The 12,856-nt window shown below is 44.0% G+C and overlaps 1 protein-coding gene across 5 annotated transcripts in view; it reads left to right on the top strand.

The window, feature by feature from the left end:
* Positions 1-12,856, top strand: part of KDM2B (lysine demethylase 2B) — a 167,201-nt gene that overhangs the window by 113,148 nt on the left and 41,197 nt on the right. For all 5 annotated transcript variants that reach the window (XM_074973158.1, XM_074973156.1, XM_074973159.1 and 2 more), the window contains one exon: positions 4,830-4,916. In XM_074973158.1, the coding sequence (XP_074829259.1) occupies positions 4,830-4,916 (87 nt within the window). The remainder of the gene's footprint in view (positions 1-4,829; positions 4,917-12,856) is intronic.

Here is a 12,856-nt window from a genome sequence, read left to right as displayed (position 1 = left end):
GACACTACCGTGCTAATAAGCGATGGTCACATAAACACCACCCTATACCGGAAACCTACTGACCGCTGTGCCTACCTACATGCCTCCAGCTTCCATCCAGACCACAGCACACGATCCATTGTCTACAGCCAAGCTCTGTGATTCAACCGCATTTGCCCCAACCCCTCAGACAGAGACAAACACCTACAAGATCTCTATCAAGCGTTCTTACAACTACAATACCTACCTGCTGAAGTGAAGAAACAGATTGACAGAGCCAGAAGAGTAACCAGAATTTACCTACTACAGGACAGGCCCAACAAAGAAAATAACAGAACGCCACTAGCCATCACCTTCAGCCCCCAACTAAAACCTCTCCAGCGCATCACCAAGGATCTATAACCTATACTGAAGGATGACCCATCACTCTCACAGATCTTGGGAGACAGGCCAGTCCTTGCTTACAGACAGCCCCCCAACCTGAAGCAAATACTCACCAGCAACCACACACCACACAACAAAAACACTAACCCAGGAACCTATCCTTGCAACAAAGCCCGTTGCCAACTGTGTCCACATATCTATTCATGAGACACCATCCTAGGGCCTAATCACATCAGCCACACTATCAGAGGCTCATTCACCTGCGCATCTACCAATGTGATATATGCCATCATGTGCCAGCAATGCCCCTCTGCCGTGTACATTGGTAAACTGGACAGTCTCTACATAAAAGAATAAATGGACACAAATCAGACGTCAAGAATTATAACATTCAAAAACCAGTTGGAGAACACATCAGTCTCTTTGGTCACTCGATTACAGACCTAAAAGTTGCAATTCTTCAACAAAAAACCTTCGAAAACAGACACCAACAAGAGACTGCTGAATTGGAATTAATTTGCAAACTGGATACAATTAACTTAGGCTTGAATAAAGACCGGGAGTGGATGGGTCATTACACAAAGTAAAACTATTTCCCCATGTTTATTCACCCCCAACCCCCGTTCCTCACACATTCTTGTCAACTGCTGAAAATGGCCCACCTTGATTATCACTACAAAAGTGTTGTCCCCCGTCTGCCCCACCGTTCTGCTGCTGGTAATAGCTCACCTTATCTTATCACTCGTGTTACAGTGTGTATGATAACTCTCATTGTTTCATGTTCTCTATGTATATAAATCTCTCCACTGTATTTTCCAAACTCTTTGCGGAGAAGACAGATTTTCTTTCCACGTCCTGAAGGATTCTCGGACCGCACTACACTCCTTAGGAATCTACACTGTGGAACAGAAGAGAAGATTTTCCTCTCAACCACACCACAGATCAGTCTTCTCAATACTCACCATCTCTGTGCTCTTATGAGCCACAGTGTAAGAGGCCCAGGGCTCAAAAGTGAGAACAGTCTGCACCCCAGTCCATGACCTCTCAAATTGCCTCTTATAAGCACTTTGATGAGCTGGTCGGGGGCCTGAACAATGATACCTTACAGCATCAGCTGCTGTCACACCACTCAGAAGTCACCTTACCTTACTTCACAGAAGTTAGGACCAGCTCTAGAGCAAAGAGGTTGATTTCTAGCCCTGAACTTACAGACTGCCTACTTCCATATCTCAATACAACCATCGTACAGGAGATTTCCTACTGCTTACCTTTGGGGTAGGATCATTAGAGGTACAGACTGCTCCACACAGGGTAGTCTCCAAGATTCACTTCATTGTAGTGGCATACTAACCCCAGTACAGTGACTGGACTTTATCAGCACCAATCTGATGCAGTACAAGCGAGAGCGCTCCTCACTACCTGCATTCACCACCCTGGGACACACGTCTCCCTTATATGCTGGAGAGCTCACCTACACAAAAACAAGGTTCAGGACAAATGGTCTTCCACAGAAATGACCTTCCATATCACTCTTTTGGGGTTAGGGGTGTCAGGAGTGCCTGTGCACAAACTCTGCCTTTCATCAAAAACAACACACAAAGGTTATGATGGACTTAATGCGACCTGTATGTTTTGTATAAACTGCCAAGGAGCTGCCAGATCTCCCTCCCTCTGCAAGACAGCATTCAAACTTTGGAATTGATGTACCCATCACAATGTGCTCATCTCAGCTGTCTGTCTACAAGGGATACAGAACGGGATAACCAACAGTCTCAGTTGGAATTTTCTCACAACAATGAGTGTATACTGAATTCACAGGTGCTTCAAGATACAGCCACCCTTTGAGGAAACATTCACTGGCAATTGCCCTCATATTCCCAGTGGACAGGGCCCACTTGTATGTCTTTTCCCAGTTTCCTATGCTATCCAAGATTCTGTTGAAAATTCAGCGAAACAAAGCGAGAGTTATTGTGATTGCCCCTCTTGACCATGACAAGTCTGGCTCCCTTACCTGATGCAGATGGCAATATGCCCTCCTGTTTCTCTAATGTCAGCCCATTCCTCACCCGCTCTCTCAAAACAATGGGCTGACCCTTCACCCCAACCCATGGGTTCTCCGCCTCCAGGCTTGGATCTTTCTTTGTTCCAAGGCTTAGAAGCAGAATGCTCTGACAAGCTGAAACACGTATTGCAACACAGCCACAAGTTGACCACTTTACATATCTATCTACAGAATGGAAATGACTCCACGTTTGTACCATTCCAAACGGACAGACCCAACCTCATCTTTCCTCCCTCTGATTTTGCACTACATTTTAAACTCTCACTCAGCTCCCTTAAGGTACATCTCATGGCGAACATGGCTTCCCACTTGGAGTTTGCTCAACCACTAATGCGTAGACTTTTTAAGGGCATTGGGACTCTGTTCCCCCATGTGACACCACCCGCTCCAGCCTGGGACTTTAATCTAGTTCTCAGAACTTGGACTAGACCGCCCTCCGAGTCCAGGGCAGCTTGTTCTTTCTTACACCTGTCCATGACGACAGCATTTCTAATTGCCATCACCTCAGCTAGGCACATAGGCGAAATAGTGGCCCTGATGGCACACCCATCATTCATGGCCTTTGTCTTTAAAAAATAAATAAATAAAAAATAACAACTCTAAGGCCATATCCCAAGTTTCTCCCTACTTTTTCTGCACTTTCCATATGAATCAACAGATCCATCTCCCTGTTTTTTCCCAAAACTACATTGTTACAACTGGGAGACAATTGTGCATATGCTAGATATTTGAAGGACATTAGCATTCTCCTTGGACAGGACTAAGGACTTCAGGAAATCCCCTAAACTTTTCCTTTCGTCCACAGAAAGATCCAAAAGTTCTGTGATATCTCCTCAAAGACTATCCAAATTGGTCTCTAGTTGCATTAATCACTTAGCAAGGGCGCAACTTGCTTCCATCCATACTCACTCCATGAGATCACATTCCTACCTCAGTCACATTCCATAGGATACCCCTATCTCCCCAATCTATAGAGCAATGATTGGGGCCTCTGCGAAAGTATGGACAGAACATTATGCGATCGCTGAAGATTTGGCCGCTGACACCATCTTCGACTCCACAGTACTCTCTGTAGTAAAAGACTCTGCTCCGAAGTCCCAGCCTCCGGTGGTGGGTACTGCTCCGGAGTCTCCTAAAGTGGAGCACCCACAGGGACATTACTTGAAGAAGAGGAAGTTACTCACCTTGTGCAGTAACAATGGTTGTCGAGATGTGTGTCCCTATGGGTGCTCCACAACCTGCCTTCCTCCCCTCTACTTCGGAGTTCTCTATAGGGCTCTGTGGTAGAGAAGGAAGTGAGGGGGGTTCGCCCGTGCAGTGCTAAATAGCCTCAAGGCAGACCATGAGGGAGGGAGAGCACATGTGCGGGCTCAACGGGACACTGCTACCAAAAATCTCCAATTAGAGGTGCAGGGGCACACAGACACCTAAAGTGGAGCACCCATAGGGACACACATCTCAAAGAACCATCGTTACTGCACAAGGTGAGTAACTTCCTCTGTTTCCCATGGCAGAAGCAGTATGAGCCAGTGTAACCCACTCGCAAGGCATCCAGTACGGAGCATCAGAACAAAAGCATTCAGAAAAAAGCCAATTTCTTTGCTTAATACCCTGGCCTCAAATTATCCATAGCCGGAAGCTTTGTTAGTAAGTGTTCAGAAACCTGAGGGCCTTACCTGATTCACAAAAAATTGAGCAGATTTCTACAGGAAAGGTAAGAATAGGTGTAGGGTTGCCAGTGGAGCTGACGGTGCTCTTCATCTGAATGCTGATGGAGCTGACCTATTACAATTTGCAATGCTCCATCTTGGCTTAAGCGCCTGGTATCTGAAGTACTCAGATACCCTGATGATAGCTGTGTCCCACACAACTGATGGTGATTATTAATTATTTTTGTTTCCATAGTGCTTCCATCCTTGTCATGGATCAGGACCCCATTGTGCTAGGTGTTGTTTAAACAGAAAACAAAAAGATGTCTTATGACTGCAGGAGGTAGTATTGGTGGACTTGGGTCTTTCCATTGTCTTCATAAGGCTTCATTGCTTTTGGTCAGTGTTTTTCATGTGCTTTTGAACATTGGCTACAAGCACACATGCGTGGTATGTTGTGGTTTTTTTTTTTTTAAGGGTGCTTTAGGAACCTAATTTTCCATTAATAGTACATGATGAGATTTGTAATTCCTTTGCACTCTGTGCAGAAGATTTCACTTTAAGTGAACCATGAATTTTAGCAGCTGGATAGAGAGGTTTATAGTGGATTGAATGTTTGGAGGTTTGGAAATTATCAAGTCATTTACAACCACAAAGTTAACCTAAATAGACAGAAGTAACACTCTTCCTACTATTCATCTTTTAAGTTTCAAAAATAGCTCTCTGACTAATTAAGCTGCTTTCATTTGAAACAGAACATTCTGAAGGAACATGCTGATGATGACCAGAATCTTGCCATTTCGGGGGTCCCTGTGGTAGCCTGGCCTAAGAAGACCACAAAGGTAATAAGTCACATTTGCTATCTTTGCTTGCTAATCATTTCAATTCAAGGTTTCAGTATTCATTCTGCTATAGTTTGATAAGATATTTAGGGGCTGTTAGCTTTCTTATGATTGATCCCATATTTTAATTGGCTTATAAGTCAATCAGATGGTGAAACACAGCATTCAGATGCTTCCATAGGGAGAAACTGTTTCACTTCCAGTTTTAAAAAAAATCTGTTTAATCCTTATTTACGCATTTGAATCTTTTAAAAACAACTAGAAATTGTACTGTTTTCAGACACTTTTCACATTCATGCAACAAGAGCATTAATGTAAAAATCTGAAATTTGACAACCAGTTATTAAACCATGATAAAGTCTGAGAATGTTCCACGTGCAGGGCCAGTGAGATTCCATGCGCAGGACCAGACGGACAGGCAGAACTGTAGGGTCTCAATGTGTGGATGAGACGATGGTGTAAGGAGGAAGGGTTTAGATTTATTAGGAACTGGGGAAACTTTTGGGAAAGGGGGAACCTATACAGGAAGGATGGGCTCCACCTAAACCGGAGTGGAACCAGATGGCTGGCGCTTAACATTAAAAAGATTGTAGTACAGTTTTTAAACTAAGGGCTCTGGGGAAAGCTGACAGGTGTGGAGGACAGAGATATCTCTTAGGGGAGGATCTATTAATGGAGATTCTCTATGTCCTAGTAAGAAGGAGAGGATGGAAAACGATAAAATACAGGTAGGATATGATGAGAAAATGAGAAGTAAAAATTTTAAATGAACCAAACTGTACCATAGAATCTTTATAGATAGTAATTCCATGCTCTAATAAGAATATAGCAATAGGGATATATTACCAACCGCTTGACCAGGATGGTGATAGTGACTGTGAAATGCTCAGGGAGATTACAGAGGCTATAAAAATGAAAAACTCAATAATAATGAGGGATTTCAACTGCCCCCATGTTGACTGGGTACATGTCACCTCAGGACAGGATGCAGAGATAAAGTTTCTTGACACCTTAAATGACTGCTACTTGGAGTAGCTAGTCCTGGAACCCACAAGAGGAGAGGCAATTCTTGATTTAGTTCTAAATGGAGCACAGGATCTGGTTCAAGAAGTGATTGTAGCTGGACCGCTTGGTAATAGTGACCATAATATAATTAAAATTAACATCCCTGTGGTGGGGAAAACACCACAGCAGCCCAACACTGTAGCATTTAATTTCAGAAAGGGGGACTACACAAAAATTAGGAAGTTAGTTAAACAAAAATTAAATGATACAGCACCAAAAGTAAAATCCCTGCAAGCTGCATGGAAACTTTAAATAGAGTCTCAACTTAAATGTATACCCCAAATTAAAAAACATAATAAGAGAACCAAAAAAGTGCCACTGTGGCTAAACAACAAAGTAAAAGAAGTAGTGAGAGACAAAAAGGCGTCCTTTAAAAAGTGGAAGTTAAATCCTAGTGAGGAAAATAGAAAGGAGCATAAACTCTGGCAAATGAAGTGTAAAAATATAATTAGGAAGGCCAAAAAAGAATTTGCAGAACAACTAGCCAGTGACTCAAAAAGTAATAGCAAAATTTTTTTAAAGTAAATCAGAAGCAGGAAGCCTGCTAAACAACCATTGGGGCCACTGGACGATCGAGATGCTAAAGCAGCACTCAAGGACAATAAGGCCACTGCGGAGAAACTAAATGAATTCTTTGCATCAGTCTTCACGGCTGAGGATGTGAGGGAGATTTACAAACCTGAGCCATTCTTTTTAGGTGACAAATCAGATTTAGGTGTCATTAGAGACGGTTTTGGAACAAATTGATAAACTAAACAGTAAAAAATCACCAGGACCTGATGGTAGTCACCCAAGAGTTCTAAAGGAACTCAAATGTGAAATTGCAGAACTACTAACTGTAGTTTGTAACCTATCATTTAAATCAGCTTCTGTACCACATGACTGGAGGATAGCTATTATGATGCCAGTTTTTAAAAAGGGCTCCAGAGGTGATCCCGGCAATTACAGGCCAGTAAGCCTGACTTCAGTACTAGGCAAACTGGTTGAAACTATATAAAGAACAAAATTGTCAGACACATAGATGAACATAATTTGTTGGGGAAAAGTCAACATGTTTTTTGTAAAGGGAAATCATGCCTCACCAATCTACTAGAATTCTTTGTGGGGGGTCAATAAGCATGTTGACAAGGGGGATCCAGTGGATATAGTGTACTTAGATTTTCAGAAAGCCTTTGACAAGGTCCCTTACCAAAGGCTCTTAAGCAAAATAAACTGTCATGAGATAAGAGGGAAGGTTCTCTCATGGTTGATAACTGTTAAAGATAGGAAACAAAGGGTTGGAATAAAAGGTCAGTTTTCAGAATGGAGAGAGGTAAATAGTGGTGTCCCCCAGGGGTCTGTACTGGGACCAGTCCTATTCAACATATTCATAAATGATCTGGAAAAAGGGGTAAACAGTGAAGTGGCAAAATAAGCAGCTGATATAAAACTACTCAAGATGGTTAAGTCCGAGGCAGACTGTGAAGAGCTATAAAAGGATCTCACAAAACTAGGTGACTGGGAAACAAAATGGCAGATGAAATTCAGTGTTGATAAATGCAAAGTAATGCACACTGAAAACATAATCCCAACTATACATATAAAATGATGGGGTCTAAATTAGCTGTTACCACTCAAGAAAGAGATCTTGGAGTCATTGTGAATAGTTCTCTGAAAACATCCACTCAATGTGCAGTGGCAGTCAAAAAAAGCAAACAGAATGTTGGAAATCATTAAGAAAGGGATCCATAATAAGACAGAAAGTATCATATTGCCTCTATATAAATCCATAGATGTGGTACTCCCATACCGTGAATACTGTGTGCAATGTGGTCGTCCGATCTCAAAAAAGATATATTGGAATTGGAAAAGGTTCAGAAAAGGGCAACAAAAATGATTAGGGGTATGGAACGGCTGCCGTATGAGCAGAGATTAATAAGATTGGGACTTCTCACCTTGGAAAAAAGACGACTAAGGGGTGATATGATAAGAGATCTATAAAATCATGACTGGTATGGAGAGAGTAAATAAGGAAGTGTTATTTATTCTTTCTCATAACACAAGAACTAGGGGTCACCAAATGAAATTAATAGGCAGCAGGTTTAAAACAAACAAAAGGAAGTATTTTTTCACACAACACACAGTCAACCTATGGAACTCTTTGCCAGAGGATGTTGTAAAGGCCAAGACTATAACAGGGTTCAAAAAAGAACTAGGTAAGTTCATGGAGGATAGGTCCATCAATGGCTATTAGCCAGGATGAGCAGGGATTGTGTCTGGGGACCTGGCATTGGCCACTTTTGGAAGACAGGATGCGAGGCTAGGTGGGCCTTTGGTCTGACCCAGTATGGCTGTTCTTCTGTTCTTGTTAATGGTGGTGCCTGGTTAAAAACTGAGAATTGCTTATACATGTAGTAAATGTTTTTGACGGGAGAGAGGGTGTCTGACTCCTGTGTTCTAGTCCCAGGTGTGTAGCCTATGACAAGTCACTTATGTTCTCGGTGTCTCAGTTTCCCCATCTGTATATTGTGAATAATACTCTTCTTCTTTCACAGGGGTATTGTGAAGCTTAATTAATGTTTATAATTCATTTGAACTCATTAGCTGAACAGTGATGAAAAAGGACAGTGTATTTAAATAGTGGCATATTTACTAAATTCCACAGTTACACAACCCTAGCAGCAGCTTTGTTACATTAGAAAATGTTTTATAGCTATACTTTTATTGTCCTTTTGTATTCTATTAATTTCATAATACATAGTTTCTCCAAAATATCAGTCAACAAAGATCACATTTCTTTCTGAAAATGTGTTACTTACTATTGCTACAAGTAACTCCTAAGATCACTAGAAAGAGACTAGAGAATAAAATTATTTTTCTCTCTTTTCCAGTTTGTCTATTCTTTGTATAATCTCTTTCAGCCCTTCCCTTCTTTGGTCAATCAGTTCTCCCAGTTTATGTGGCTCTTTCACATAGCAACAAGGAAGAGTGAAACTTAAAAAAAATTGTTGAGATTGTAAACCTAAAAAAACGTCAGGGAGGACTGAGGCAGATGTAAGACCTGAAATACTTTTCAGTTATTTTTTTTAACTTTTTATTTTTTAGATTTCAAATTGATCTCTCATTAAATACACACTTATGTTCTAGATGCAAAAAGAACGAGGAGTACTTGTGGCACCAGCAGTGTTTATAGTGTATAATATATATATATTTTTAAACCTTTCTAATTAAATAATTACCATAGAAATTAGGTGGCACCAAAGGAGCCAAATTAGTAAATGACATAGGTCTTAAAAAAAACTGTGTAATTTCATCCTGACTTGGGAGAGTGGAATGACCTTCAAGTACCTGCTTAATGGAAATAACATGTTTTAACAACCTGGGTAGCTACCTGAGAGATAGGGATGCCCTGCCATGAGGGCTCGCAAAGAAATCTCTGTTTTAGAAGCCTTCTATGGGTATGTCTACACTACGAAATTAGGTTGATTATTATAGAAGTAGATTTTTAGAAATCAATTTTATACAGTCGATTGCTTATGTCCATAGTAAGCGCATTAAGTCGGTGGAGTGCATCCTCACTACTGTGGCTAGCATCAACTTACGGAGCGGTGCACTGTGGGTAGCTATCCCACAATTCCCGCAGTTTCCGCCGCCCATTGGAATTCTGGGTTAAGCTCCCAATGCCTGATAGGGCAAAAACATTGTCGCGGGTGGTTTTGGGTATATGTCGTCAGTCGCCCCCCCCCCCCCCCCCCGGTGAAAGCAACAGCAGACAATCATTTCGCGCCTTTTTTCCATGCAGACGCTATACCCCGGCAAGCACGCAACCCGCTCAGCTTAGCTCACCGACACCGCCGCTGTTGTGTCCTGGGTGCTGCTGGCAGCAGACGGTACAGTAGGGCTGCTAACCATCGTCATACACCGCTTCTGCTGCAACTCTGCTCTGCTGCCATTGTTTCGATAGTGAATTTCTCCATGTTGTCTGTCATGGGCTCCCGGCTACGTGTGTTCTTCCTCGGGAAATGTGCACGGTGCTAACGGTCGTCCTCCACTGTTTCTGTTGCAACTCTGCTCTCCTGCAGATGCCATACCACGGCAAGCATGGAGCCCGCTCAGATCACCGTGGCAGTTATGAGCATTGTAAACACCTTGCGTATTATCCTGCAGTATGTGCAGAACCAGAACCTGCAAAAGCAGGCGAGGAGGTGATGGCAGTGCGGTGAGAAGAGTGATGAGGACATGGACGCAGACTTCTCTCAAAGCACGGGCCCTGGCAATTTGGACATCCTGGTGGCAATGGGGCAGGCTCATGCCATGGAACACCGATTCTGGGCCCAGTAAATAAGCACAGACTGGTGGGACCGCATAGTGTTGCAGGTCTGGGATAATTCCCAGTGGCTGTGAAACTTTCGCATGCGTAAGGGCACTTTCATGGAACTTTGTGACTTTCTTTCCCCTGCTGTGAAGTGCAAGAATACCAAGATGAGAGAAGCCCTCACAGTTCACAAGTGAGTGGCGATAGCCCTCTGGAAGTTTGCAACGCCAGACAGCTACCCGTCACTTGGGAATCAATTTGGAGTGGGCAAATCTACTGTGGGGGCTGCTGTGATCCAAGTAGCCAGCGCAATCACTGAGCTGCTGCTATAAAGGGTAGTGACTCTGGGAAATGTGCAGGTCATAGTGGATGGCTTTGCTGCAATGGGACTCCCTAACTGTGGTGGGGTGATAGATGGAACGCATATCCCTATCTTGGGACCGGACCACCTTGGCAGACAGTACATAAAGCGCAAGCGGTACTTTTCAGTGGTGCTGCAAGCACTGGTGGATCACAAGGGACGTTTCACCGATATCAATGTGGGATGGCCGGGAAAGGTACATGACACTTGCATCTTCAGGAACTCTGGTCTGTTTGAACAGCTGCAGGAAGGGACTTACTTCCCAGACCAGAAAATAACTGTTGGGGATGTTGAAATGCCGATAGTTATCCTTGGGGACCCAGCCTACCCCTTAATGCCATGGCTCATGAAGCCGTACACAGGCAGCCTGGACAGTAGTAAGGAGCTGTTCAACTATAGGCTGAGCAAGTGCAGAATGGTGGTAGAATGTGCATTTGGACTTTTAAAAGCGCGCTGGCACAGTTTACTGAGTCGGTTAGACCTCAGCGAAACCAATATTCCCATTGTTATTGCTGCTTGCTGTGTGCTCCACAATATCTGTGAGAGTAAGGGGAGACATTTATGGTGGGGTGGGAGGTTGAGGCAAATTGCCTGGCCACTGATTACGCGCAGCCAGACGCCAGGGCGTGCTGCGCATCAGAGAAGCTTTGAAAACCATTTTCATGACTGGCCAGGCTACGGTGTGACAGTTCTGTTTGTTTCTCCTTGATGAAAACCCACCCCCTTGGTTCACTCTACTTCACTGTAAGCCAACCGTCCTCCCCCCTTCGATCACCGCTTGCAGAGGCAATAAAGTCATTGTTGATTCTAAATCATGCATTCTTTATTAATTCATCACACAAATAGGGGGATAACTGCCAAGGTAGCCCCAGGGTGGGGGGGAGGAGGGAAGCACTGGGTGGGGTGGTGGATGAGGGGAGGAGGGAAGGACAAGGCCACACTGCACTTCAAAACTTATTGAATGCCAGCCTTCTGTTGGTTGGGTGCCCGGAGCCGTGCCCCCTCCCCCCCGTTCTTGGGCTTCTGGGTGAGGAGGCTATGGAACTTGGGGAGGAAGGCGGGCGGTTACACAGGGTCTGCAGCGGCAGTCTGTGGTCCTGCTGCCTTTCCTGCAGCTCCACCAGATGCCGGAGCATATCAGTTTGGTCCCCCAGTAGCCTCATCTTGCTCCTGCCACCTCTCATCTCGCTTGTCCCTCCTGTCCTCTCGTTCATTTTCTGCTTTCCTGGACTCTGACATTGTTTGCCTCCATGCATTCTGCTGAGCTCTTTCAGTGCGGGAGGACTGCATGAGCTCAGAGAACATTTCATCACGAGTGCTTTTTTTTTCGTCATCTTATCTGTGCTAATCTCTGGGATGGAGATGATAGGGGAAGCATTGAAACATTTGCCGCTGCGGGAGTAAAAAAAGGGAGAGTAGTATTTTAAAAGACACATTTTAGAGAACAACGGGTAGACTCACGGTGAACCAAGCTGTTAACATTACATAGCACATGTGCTTTTGGTACAGGGTCGCATTTTGCCTTTTATATTGAGGGCCTGCTGGTTTGGTGTGAGAGATCACACACGCAGGGCCGGGCAACAGAATTCGGCTTGTAGGCAGCCATGGTAAGCCACAGTCTTTCGGCTTCTTCAACCTTCATAACGTGGGAATGGTTTCAAACAGCAGTGCCCTCCTTTCCCATACCAAGCACCTGGTGGGTTGGCCATTTAAAAGGAGGGGCTGTGGTTTTCGGGTTAACATGCAGCACAAACCCAACTAACTCCCCCTCCCCCCCCCAATTCTCTGGGATGATCACTCTCCTGAGGATAACACAGAGAGATAAAGAACAAATGTTGCTTGAATGCCAGCAAATACCAGGACCATACGCTGCCATGCTTTGTTATGCAATGATTCCAGACTACGTGCTACTGGACTGGCATGGTGAAGTGTCCTGCCATGGAGGACGGAATAAGGCTGCCCTCCCCAGAAAGTTTTTGCAAAGGGTTTGGGAGTACCTCCAGGAGAGCTTCATGGAGATGTCTCTGGAGGATTTCTGCTCCATCCCCAGACATGTAAACAGACTTTTCCTGTAGCTGTACTGTACTGTACTGGCCACGAATGCATCCCAAGTCTTCAGGGCAAATTAATCATTAAACACGCTTGCTTTTAAACCATGTATTATATTTACAAAGGTACACTCACCAGAGGTGCCTTCTCTGGCTTCATGGTCCGGGAGCC

The sequence above is a fragment of the Natator depressus genome, chromosome 15 (genome assembly GCF_965152275.1).
Source record: "Natator depressus isolate rNatDep1 chromosome 15, rNatDep2.hap1, whole genome shotgun sequence".
In the NCBI taxonomy this organism is placed as follows: domain Eukaryota; kingdom Metazoa; phylum Chordata; order Testudines; family Cheloniidae; genus Natator; species Natator depressus.
The sequence above is the reverse complement of the archived record's forward strand: the minus strand, read 5'-3'. Positions and strand labels throughout refer to the sequence as shown.